Source organism: Osmerus mordax, chromosome 14 (assembly GCF_038355195.1).
Source record: "Osmerus mordax isolate fOsmMor3 chromosome 14, fOsmMor3.pri, whole genome shotgun sequence".
NCBI lineage: Eukaryota > Metazoa > Chordata > Actinopteri > Osmeriformes > Osmeridae > Osmerus > Osmerus mordax.
The window spans coordinates 8,263,672-8,274,470 of record NC_090063.1 but is presented as its reverse complement, the minus strand read 5'-3'; the positions used below and the strand labels follow the sequence as shown (position 1 = coordinate 8,274,470).

Below are 10,799 nucleotides of genomic sequence, written 5' to 3'. Positions count from 1 at the left end.
TCTCCCCAACCTTCCACCAGCGCCTGCAAAACGCTGCCCACCCTTTACTGTTCAGATCTCAGCTTGGTTTTGGTTGCTGTGTTGTGCGTGTGTTTTTGTGTGTGTATGAGAGAGAGAGAGACAGAGAGAAAGTGAGTGAGAGAGAGAGAGAGAGTGTGTGCGTGCGGTGGGGGTCCACAGATTGAAGTCTGTAACAGTGTGAGCTTTGTGTGGGCCTGAGGATTAGCACGGCTTTGCCACCAGCCAAGGCAAGGAGCAGAGGAGAGCAGGGCTTAGAGGGAGAGAGGGAGAGAGAGAGAGGGTGTGTGTGTGTTGTTTAGAATCCTTGCATGTGGGAAAGTTGGTGTGTGTGTGAATTTACGGATGGCTGGTTGCCTGTGTCCATACAGACAAGCCCTTAGGACCACCCCCCAACCCCAGCCCCTCCATACACACTTACACCAAGCATCCCTTTTCTCTGGCCGTCTGCTGTTGTGTCTGTCCGCTACCATTACCAGACTCCTCTCACTGCCTCAACCTACTACCTTCTCCTACAACTTACTACCTTCTCCTACAACTTTTTCCTTTCATTTGCAGTGGTGTTCAATGGTTACAATGTAAACCAACTATCTTTGTAGCTCACTCTTGAGGTTTGAATTTGAATTTCTGCCCTCCGCTGCCCTCCGCCCTGCCCTCCGCCCTGCCCTCCACCCTGCCCTCCACGCTGCCCTCCACCCTGCCCTCCGCCCTGCCCTCCGCCCTGCCCTCCACCCTGCCCTCCACGCTGCCTCCACGCTGCCCTCCACTCTGCCCTCCGCCCTGCCCTCCACGCTGCCCTCCGCCCTGCCCTCCGCCCTGCCCTCCACCCTGCCCTCCACTCTGCCCTCCACTCTGCCCTCCACCCTGCCCTCCACACTGCCCTCCACGCTGCCTCCACTCTACCCTCCACCCTGCCCTCCGCCCTGCCCTCCGCCCTGCCCTCCGCCCTGCCCTCCACACTGCCCTCCAAGCTGCCTCCACTCTGCCCTCCGCCCTGCCCTCCGCCCTGCCCTCCGCCCTGCCCTCCACTCTGCCCTCCACGCTTGCCCTCCGCCCTGCCCTCCACCCTGCCCCATGCCCATCCCTTGTCCATGTCCGTTAGCTAGTCTGATGTTTGTGATAAGCAACGAGTGAGAACGAGAGAATGGGGGGATGAAGGAGGTTTATCCCGTTCATTAATATTGTCTGCGACACACACGCCCACACATACACTTTCTCTCTCCTCAACACACACTCACACTGTTTTCTCATTCCACACACACACAAAGGCACACACATTCTCATAAACACACACACTTTCTTTCTCATCAATACACACCCACCAACCCAGACTGTAGGTAGATATAACAGGTGGATGGAAGAAAAGGAACAAAATTTAATTAACTTTCTTCCTATCGCACATTTCTGCTACTGGATCACAACTCAAAGATGAGGTGTCCAAGGTCAAAGAGACAGGGGGGGGTGGAATGAGAGAGAGAATGAGAGACAGAAACCTACAGCCAATTTACATGACGCATGAATGGGGGGGGGGCATGTAGGTTGGGGGGGTTTAGACAGGGACTGTGATCTCCTGAGGGTGTGTGTGTGTGTTTGTGTGTGTGTTCCTGTGTGGGTGTGAGGGTCTGTGATCTCCTGGCCTTTGTGATGGAGATGGGCCAAGCGGCCGGTCTGACCTGATAATGACGAAACACCCTAATAGCATTCATCCTTTCTGCGCAAAACTACTCAAGCGGAAAAAGAGGGAAGGGGGTGGAGGGGTGAGGGTGAGGCGACGCGCCGAAAGGGAGGGGGTGTAGGTAGGAACCAGGGAGAGGGGGAAAGAGGGAGGAGAGGTGAGCTAAGCTATGTTTAAGAAATGACATGAGAAGGAAATTATTTGTAATCGTGAATCTGGTATAGATGGAGGGGTAATGAGAAAGAGAGAAAGAGATGGATGGGGGGGTGGGGGGGGGGGGGGGGGGGGTAATCATGTCTGCCAGCCTGCCTGCCTGTCTCTGCCTGTCTGTGTGTCTGATTGCTTGTCTGTCTGCCTGCCTGTCTGTCTCTCTGTCAGTCTGTCTGCTTGCCTCCCTATTCATCTGTCTGTACATCTGTCTGTCTGCCTGTCCATCAGCCCGGCTGTCAGTGTGTGTTCGTAGCAGTAAACGCACTGTGCTAGCCTCTCTCTCTCTCTCTCGCTCTCTCTCTCTCCCTCTCTCTCTCTCTCTCTCTCCCTCTCTCTCTCTCTCTCTCTCTCTCTCTCTCTCTCTCTCCCTCTCTCTCTCTCTCTCTCTCCCTCTCTCTCTCTCTCTCTCTCTCTCTCTCCCTCTCTCTCTCTCTCTCTCTCTCTCTCTCTTTATCAGTATATATTTGCTGTAAGCAGTCAAGCGCGGAAGGCTTTCAGAACAGTGGTCCACAGGGCATGGGACCTTCGGTTCAATGCACACACGCACACGCACACATACACACACACACACACACACACACACACACACATACACACACACACTATAATATACAGGGTCATTACGGTCCCTAACTATACCTAGCATAATCTGTCTCTTATCACCTCCATATTCATCCACAAACACATTCGCACACACTCACTCACACACTCATATGGAATACACAATGGTGGATCAATAATAAACGTACATCAAAAATGAACCAGTAAACTGCTGTGTGGACGAGGTGGATGAACTGCTGAATAAACCCCTTCTAAAACATACTCCCTCCTTCCTTCCTTCCCTCCCTTCCTCCTTCTCAACCTGTCTCCCTCACTCCAGATCCAGGCAGGTCCTCCAAAGCAGCTGCAGTCTCCGGATAATGGCAGAACTCCTCCCTACTGCTACAACTGTTCCAGGAAAGGCCACTTTGGCCATGTGAGTACCGCCTCTACAAAATGGAAATGTGCTACCGTGGGCTGCTGTAGTCTTACACTGAAGCTACTTTATATGTTACTTACTGTGAATGTGTGTGTGTGTTTGTGTCAGGACTGTTCTCAGAGGAGAATGTTTAACGGAACATATCCCAGCACCCCCTACATTAACTACTATGACATCAAAGGGGATTTCAATCGCAGAGACTACCGAATACAGCAGAGGGTCCAAGGTATGTCGCGCACGTGCACACAACTCAGTATGCATGCACACACAGATAGGTGTGGAATGCAGTCTAAATTTTTCAAAATCGCTCTTGCTTTCCCTTCCCCTCCTCCCCCAAACTCTCTCACCCATTTCTCTCTCCCTCTCCTCGCTTTCTATTTCCCTCACCATCTCTCTCTCCCTCTCCTTCTCTCTCTGTAACAGAGCTGATAGAGGCTGGCCTGTTTCCTTCAGAGATCCAGACTCCACACACACCAGACGGACCGCCCAAGAAAAAACAGAAAAACTCAGCCAACCACTGCCCTAAACGCAGCCACACCCCTTACCAGAACCACAAACCAGTGCGCATCCCTAATCTCATCCATAACCAGAAACCCATACCTGCTCCCGGGCACAGCAAGCCAGGGCAGGCCAAAACATGGATGCCCAAAACCAAGATGGCCAACAAACAGCAGCAACATTCAAAACTAAAAATTCCCAAACATCTGAACACCCCCAAAACCGGTTCTGTAGTTAAGAAACCAGCCACGTTGATGGTGGATGAGGCTCAGGACTTCCCTCGAGGTGGAGACCAGAAGAAGAAAAAGAAGAAAAAGAAGAAGAAGAAGAAGGATGGTATGGTTCCTGAAATCCCCCCTGTGTTTTTCGACACCACCCCGTCTTCCTCAAGACCCCCCCAGCCTGGGCTCCACCCCCCAGAAAGACTTTTTGGGAAAGGGAAGACCAGCGCAGTGAAGAATAAGAAGATTAGAGCGAGAGGAAGGGACAGGAAGGCAGCTAACATGGCCGCCAATGAGATGTACCCCACAGACGAAAACCTGTTCATCATTAAACAAAAGAAACGCAAGAGTTTATAGGGATAGTGACTGAAGAAGGGCTGTCTCCTGAAGGGTGTGCGTGCGTGTGTGCGAGTTTGAAATCAGAAGGACCCTTACACCCAGTGTCACACTAGGCCTTACATCTCCACCAGGTGGACACAGAAGGAACTACACCTATGTCCTCATTGCTCCTGCCACAATCCAATATAACAGTAATCTCAGACTAGATCGGGGTTGGGTTTTGTCAACCTCAGTCAAGTCAACACAGATACATTCATTTTCAGTCAGTTATGGGTTATGGTCAGAAAATTCTCCAACTTTGCTTTTAATTTAAAGTTTGGATTGAAAGGCCTGAATATGATGTTGAGTTGTTGTAGTAATTATGGCCCAATGAGACTAGACATAAAAAAAACTTGATCTATGTATGACGCTCATTTTTAACTACTTATTGAGTGGTATTACATATTTATAATGTGCTTTATGCTGACTGTTAACTTTTGCCTCTCAGTCATTGAGGACCGGTCAGCTTGGAAGATAATGGCCTTACTGTATTATCAGACCTGGATCAAATACTATTGAGAACCTTAAGTGAATTTGATACACTACATTTTTGGGCCTGTATCAAGTGCTCCTCAATTATTTTAAGAAATGCGTTTGACCCAGGTGATTACAGTGACTTTACTTTTGTGTCAAACAGAACATTCCCCGAATCTAGGCCAAGCTGTGTCCTATAACATGGTGGTACTACTTTTGCAGTTGCATGAACAACTGAATCGGCATGTCATCTTTCAAGATTCAATTAAAATAATTTGATAAATGCTTCAAGTCTGTTCGGGACGAGTCTGTTCCACATTATCCATCAATTAAAGTTCATTGTTTTGACGTGTTTATTTAATCGATTCTTTGGTGTCAGTATGTTCGAATGAATCTTGGTGTGTTTTGATGATCATCAATTACGTTATGCACGTACGACGGCTCTCGTGACGCGCCTTAAGTAAACCCCGCCCTCTACATATAGGAAGCGAATCCAGCACTCGGTTTAAAGGTTCTTTGCTACTGTATCCAGAATTCAAGGCAGGTTACAATTTATTTGGTGCTACTGCCAAGATTAAAGGGAAAATATGGAGAACGGTTTATCTACCACCGGTGACATCAAGTTGGATCACGCTATCAAGCAGTGGTTGGAATATGACAAGGTGAGTAGCTAATCTAGCTAGCTAGCTACATAAATGTCAGTGGATCTGTCACGTTTGTTATACTAGTGCGTAAATTGGCGAATAAAATGGCACGTTTTATGAATTAAGCCCAATTCATGCCTGCAAAATAATTGGAAAGCACACGTAGTGCTAGGTGTACTAATCACAGACTACTGTTATGTCAACTGAAGTTCTCGGTTGAGAAACAATTCAGACCACTGGACTGTATTTGAACTTCAGACACAACATGGTGTGAATGTAAAGTCCAAAGACAGTCATAATATTTTGAATGCACAACGGATTTTAAATCATTCAAACGTGTACAGTTCTACATTGTAGCTCACCGAAATATGCCCATGATTTGTTTTTTGACATTCAGCACCGGGTGCCAGTGATTACAACCCTGGCGATACTACAACCTCTTCTGAGTTATTGATTCAGTATAGCTTAAAACATACATGCAAGACTCCCCAAATCTGTCTCGAGACCCATGTAATTTAGGAAAAATTCATCTAAATCCACATGGTGGATAGGCATGGAAGGATTTCTCTTAATCAGAGTAACGTGCATCCATTTGACAGAAGCATGGAAAGCAATTCTCGTCACTAAAAGGGAATGTGACGCCACCAATCAAGCGGAATTAGTAAAGAAAATCTAATTAATTACGCCCCTTTTAGATAACCTCGTAAGGAGGCTAGCCCACATAGCTAACCGTCTCGGTGAGTATTGTCTTTGGAGTGAGACAGGAGGCTTGGTGTGGGTAGTTAAGCGTCACATGGAATAAGTTATGGTAGTGATGACTTTCTTACAGTCACTGTGAACACTGTGATCATGACTGCCTTCACCACGTGTGTCCCAGAATCCCCTGACGGTAGCTCAGGTCCGGGAGCTGGTAAAGGAGGGGGCTCTGCAGGAGCTCAAAAAATGCTTCTCCTCCAGGATGGAGTTTGGCACCGCAGGTCTCCGGGCCGCCATGGGCCCTGGCACCGCCTGCATGAATGACCTCACCATCATCCAGACCACACAGGTAGAATGCCCAAACAGGCAGTCAGTTACCCCATTGGGAGATATTTCCTGTAGTCAAGAGTGTCCTATTTAGACCCCGCTGAGTGATCTCCATTTATCTCTCTCATTCCACCCATCTGTCTCTATCTCTCTCTCCCCTCTCCTTCCATCCATCCCTTCCTCGTTCCCTCCTCCTCTCTCTACAGGGGTTTTGTAGTTACTTGGAGCAATGCTTTGGGGACCTGCCGGAACGCGGTGTGGTCATAGGCTACGATGCCCGTGCCCACCCTGTCAGCGGTGGCAGCAGCAAGTGCTTTGCCAGGCTGGCTGCGGCCGTCTTCACCAGCCGGGGCGTGCCCGTCCACCTCTTCTCCGACATCACGCCCACCCCCTTTGTGGTGCGCCAGGACCTCCCCGCGCACACTCACACACTCTCATTAGCCCCTCACAAGGGAAACTACTCCACACACACACACACTTCACCACTCGCCGACTCTCTCACTCTCTCTGGAGGCTGGTTCTGGCTTTGTGCTGGGAAAGGGAGTGACAGAGAGACTCAGACACTGAGGTAGACGGAAGGAGGTGGGCAACCTCCAATCCTTACACAGACACGCACACATCCAGTGTGTTTAAGTAGGGTATAGTTTAAGGTTTCAGCTGCATGTTGACTCTGATACGTATGTTATAGACTTTGTACACACCCATTCATGTACACCCATGGTCTTCACAAATATTCAATAGACATTCGAACATTAGGAGGACTCTGATTTAACAACCGTGATGTGCTGAGATCATACTGTCAAACTTTTCTGTTCGTCATTAATGAACAGCATGTCAACAGTGACCTGTTGTGACCTCCTAAAAAGCACACAGACTCTCTTTCTTTTTCCCTTTCTCTCAAACAAAACCATTACTCTTGGATGGCAGCCCATCTATGGTTCTCACCAATACCTGACAGCCAATCACAGTTAGGGCATGCCTTGCTCATGCACACATCACATGGACACACAGCCACCTTCTCTTAAAAGACCAGAACTTTCGAACGCACATTCACATGATATAAATCTCTCACATTACACACAGGGTTATCTATAAATAAAGCGTGCTCTTTCTGGAGAGGGTATTGACTATTAGCCTGGCTCACACTGAAATAGATGTCAGCTTTAATGTTCTGCTGACAGTGTCAATAGCATTCTAAAAGCTCATATATTTCACTTCTTCTCTGTCCTAATATTTCTGTCTCTGTGGATACCAGTCTGTTTACATGGCTGTCTGTGTAGATGAGGGGTTGTCCTCAGACCTTGAACTATGGGGTGTTAAACTGTTTACGTTCTCCCCCTCCTGTCCCCTCCCCTCCCCCCTCTGCTCCTCTCCCTCTCTCCAGCCCTTCACTGTGTCTCACCTGGGGTTGTGTGCTGGCATCATGGTGACGGCCTCCCACAATCCCAAGCAGGACAACGGATACAAGGTAACTACCACCAGCCTATCACATTTGTATACATTTTGGGGGGAAACTAAATTTGTTTATTTACAATGATGTAATTTAATGTTTGTCCACCCCCCCCCCCCCCCCCCCCCCCTCCAGGTGTACTGGGAGAATGGTGCCCAGATCGTGCCCCCCCATGACCAGGGCATCTCCAAGGCCATTGAGGAGAGCTTGGAGCCCTGGCCCCAGTCCTGGGACACCACCCTGGCTCTCAAGAGCCCCCTGCTGAAGGACCCCTACCAGGACACAAACACACACTACTACAAGGCCATACAGAAACACTGCCACTACAGGTGGGGCCGCACACACACACACACACACAATCACACACTCACACACACACCTCAACTTGGTCTCACCCCCTCACAGGGACATCAACAAGAGTTCTGATGTGAAGATGGTGCACACATCTGTGCACGGAGTAGGCCACGCCTTTGTCCAATCAGCATTCAAGGCTTTTGATCTCCACCCACCGTATGCAGTGAAGGAGCAGAAAGACCCGGACCCAGAGTTCCCCACAGTGAAATACCCCAACCCAGAGGAGGGGGAGGGAGTTCTGGTATATATATATACATACACACACACACACATATATGCATATCAAATGAGTAGTAAACACTAAACAGTGTATGTGTGCTTGCCCTTGTTCTTTTGTAGACACTGTCGTTCGCCCTGGCAGAGAAAGAGGGAGCCACTGTGGTTCTGGCCAACGACCCTGATGCAGACCGCCTCGCTATCGCTGAGAAACAGAAGAGGTGTGTGTGTGCGTCTTGGTGGGGGCGGGTGGGAGCTCTTGTCTGTAGGAGGTTTGTTAATCGTTTCTGCCAGGTCCATCTCTATTTCACCTCTCTTGTCTTCCCCTAGTGGCCTGTGGCGTGTGTTTACTGGTAATGAGCTGGGGGCCCTCCTGGGCTGGTGGATGTTCTCCTGCTGGAAAAAGACCAACCCTGACCCAACAGCTGTGAAAAACATCTACATGCTGGCCAGCACTGTCTCTTCCAAGATCCTGCGGGCCATTGCCCTCAAGGAGGGTTTCCACTTTGAGGTGACACACACATATACACACACACATGCAACCACCCGACCACAAACACACTGCCATGGTTGCACACCTTCTCTATTTGTCTTGATGTGATTCTCTTGCTAATGACCTCACTTCCTGTGTTCTCGGCTGAACAGGAAACACTGACAGGTTTTAAGTGGATGGGTAACAGAGCCCGGGATCTGCTGCACCAGGGGAAGACTGTGCTGTTTGCCTTCGAGGAGGCCATAGGTACATGCACGCACAACACACACACATCAATGTTGTCTGGGGTTAGAGAGAGGAAAGAGTAGAGGCTGTGTGTATGAAGCTCCATGTAAGGTTAACATAATTGTCAGATACACAGACCAGGGTTGTATTAAGGTCACATGAGGGATGTGTGTGTTGTACGTTGCTATATAATGAGATGATGTCTACCTTGTGTCTAATTGGATTATCATGCTAACTTGTGTGCGCTGCTGGCAAGAGCTGTGTGTTCACTGTGTTTGTCTACCATCATTAAATGTCAGTAAACTGTGTGTGTGTGGGTGTGGGTGTGGGTGCCAGGCTACATGTGCAGTACTGCTGTCCTGGATAAAGATGGAGTCAGTGCAGCGGCCATCGCTGGAGAGATGACATCATATCTGGCGACCAAGAACACCACACTATCCAAACAACTCACCTCAATCTATGAGGAGTAAGTGGCACACAAACACACACACTCTCACTCTAACTCTGACTAACATACTAATAAGTCCCCCCCCACCCCCCTCTCCTCTCCAGGTATGGTTACCACATCACTAAGAACTCCTACTTTATCTGCCACGACCAGGAAGTGATCCACGCGCTGTTCGACAGGCTGCGTAACTATGGTGATAAGAAGGGGGCGTACCCCTCAGAGTGTGGTGGTTTTGCCATCACAGCTGTGAGAGACCTGACCACTGGCCACGACAGTAACCAGCCCGACAACAAGGCTGTAAGGACACACACACACTCCCATCACAGACAGTCAGACACTCATTGGTTGGTTTTTCTTTCTCCCTACTCCCACCAGTCTTCCTTACCTCTCTCCATACCACTATTCCCCCCTAGGTTCTCCCCACCAGCAGTAGTCCAATGATCACCTTCTCCTTCTCCAATGGGGGCGTGGCCACCTTGAGAACCAGTGGAACTGAACCCAAGATCAAATACTACACTGAGCTTTGTGCTGCTCCTGGCAACAGGTACACACACACACACACCTTCTCTGTCACTCATACTCACTCACTCACTCACTATCTCTCTCTGTCTCTCTCTGTCTCTCTGTCTCTCTCTGTCTCTCAGTGATATAGAGCAGCTGAAGAAGGAGCTAGATGCACTGGTGGAAGCTATTGTGGAGAACTTCTTCCAACCCAAGAAGAACAAATTGCAGCCGAAGCCTGAGTAACACACACACAACATTAAAGAGAATACATGTAACTAGCATTCCTGACCAGTGGCCTTAGTCTGACAACGTACACACATTATTCGACAAGGTACACAATTAATCTTAACAACTGTAAAAAGGTGATACTATCTAATAATGGCTCATTCTTTTCTAACGGAATACCTTGAGTTATTGACATGAATTTGAGATGCTCTATCTGCTGTGTTAAGATCATCTGGATCTCTGAGTTGTTCTGTGTGAATGATCTCTAACCAGCAATGACTGGGACAACCTCTACCTCAGATGGGTCTGGCTCTCTCTGGGGGATTTAACTTGTGGATTGACAGTCGCTTAAAAGCTTTTGCTTTGCTTGCTATTTGTTTGCTGTTTGTTTTGACTGTGTTCACTGGCCTACATTCCTGTCTGTCAAGCCTTACATTACCAGGTGTATATCATGATATGTGTAATGGAGAGAATGTAATTTTAATGTAAACTGATTGCTCTATGAGACTGGAGTGAGTGAAATTATTTAAGATGTGAAATAAAATTAGATATCGACATCATCGTTATTCTTAATTGAGTGTTTTAATTTTTATGTAAAAGATGGGGGCTAGTTGACGTGAGGCCGCCAGTGCCACATATCGGGAAATGGTTCAAAGAACCGATTTAGAGAATTAAAAAGAAATTGTGACGTTCTTCCGCGATAAACCAAGCCACCGCTTTAGACGTTTATTTGGGAAAGTTATGCACTGTGAGAACATTCTTAC

The 10,799-nt window shown here is 48.4% G+C and overlaps 2 protein-coding genes across 4 annotated transcripts in view; both read left to right on the top strand.

Moving 5' to 3' along the window:
- The window catches only part of zcchc7 (zinc finger, CCHC domain containing 7), a 23,315-nt gene extending 18,510 nt beyond the window's left edge, over window positions 1-4,805 (top strand). For both annotated transcript variants that reach the window (XM_067249775.1, XM_067249774.1), the window contains exons 8-10: window positions 2,784-2,879; window positions 2,991-3,108; window positions 3,306-4,805. In XM_067249775.1, coding sequence (XP_067105876.1) covers window positions 2,784-2,879; window positions 2,991-3,108; window positions 3,306-3,958 — 867 coding nt within the window. In that variant the 3' untranslated portion in view covers window positions 3,959-4,805. The remainder of the gene's footprint in view (window positions 1-2,783; window positions 2,880-2,990; window positions 3,109-3,305) is intronic.
- Window positions 4,806-4,950: 145 nt separating this feature from the next.
- On the top strand, window positions 4,951-10,608 carry pgm2 (phosphoglucomutase 2). 2 transcript variants are annotated; one of them, XM_067250194.1, is made up of 14 exons: window positions 5,101-5,115; window positions 5,793-5,834; window positions 5,975-6,142; window positions 6,327-6,518; window positions 7,505-7,588; window positions 7,706-7,899; window positions 7,976-8,165; window positions 8,264-8,361; window positions 8,471-8,651; window positions 8,786-8,879; window positions 9,195-9,324; window positions 9,411-9,603; window positions 9,720-9,850; window positions 9,951-10,608. In XM_067250194.1, the coding sequence occupies exons 3-14, from the start codon at window positions 6,056-6,058 to the stop codon at window positions 10,051-10,053; spliced, it is 1,677 nt and encodes a 558-aa protein (XP_067106295.1). In that variant the 5' UTR covers window positions 5,101-5,115; window positions 5,793-5,834; window positions 5,975-6,055; the 3' UTR covers window positions 10,054-10,608. The 2 variants fall into 2 exon arrangements, with proteins under 2 accessions (XP_067106294.1, XP_067106295.1); XM_067250193.1 differs by lacking the exon at window positions 5,793-5,834 and having other exon boundaries at window positions 4,951-5,115.
- Window positions 10,609-10,799: the final 191 nt, after the last annotated feature.

Bases quoted from the DNA above. Each gene is read 5' to 3' on its own strand.
- pgm2 (XM_067250193.1), top strand. From the start codon at position 5,041: ATGGAGAACGGTTTATCTACCACCGGTGACATCAAGTTGGATCACGCT. The intron at 8,166-8,263 runs GTATATATATAT...GTTCTTTTGTAG, and splicing joins AGGAGGGGGAGGGAGTTCTG to ACACTGTCGTTCGCCCTGGC. The intron at 9,851-9,950 runs GTACACACACAC...TCTGTCTCTCAG, and splicing joins TGTGCTGCTCCTGGCAACAG to TGATATAGAGCAGCTGAAGA.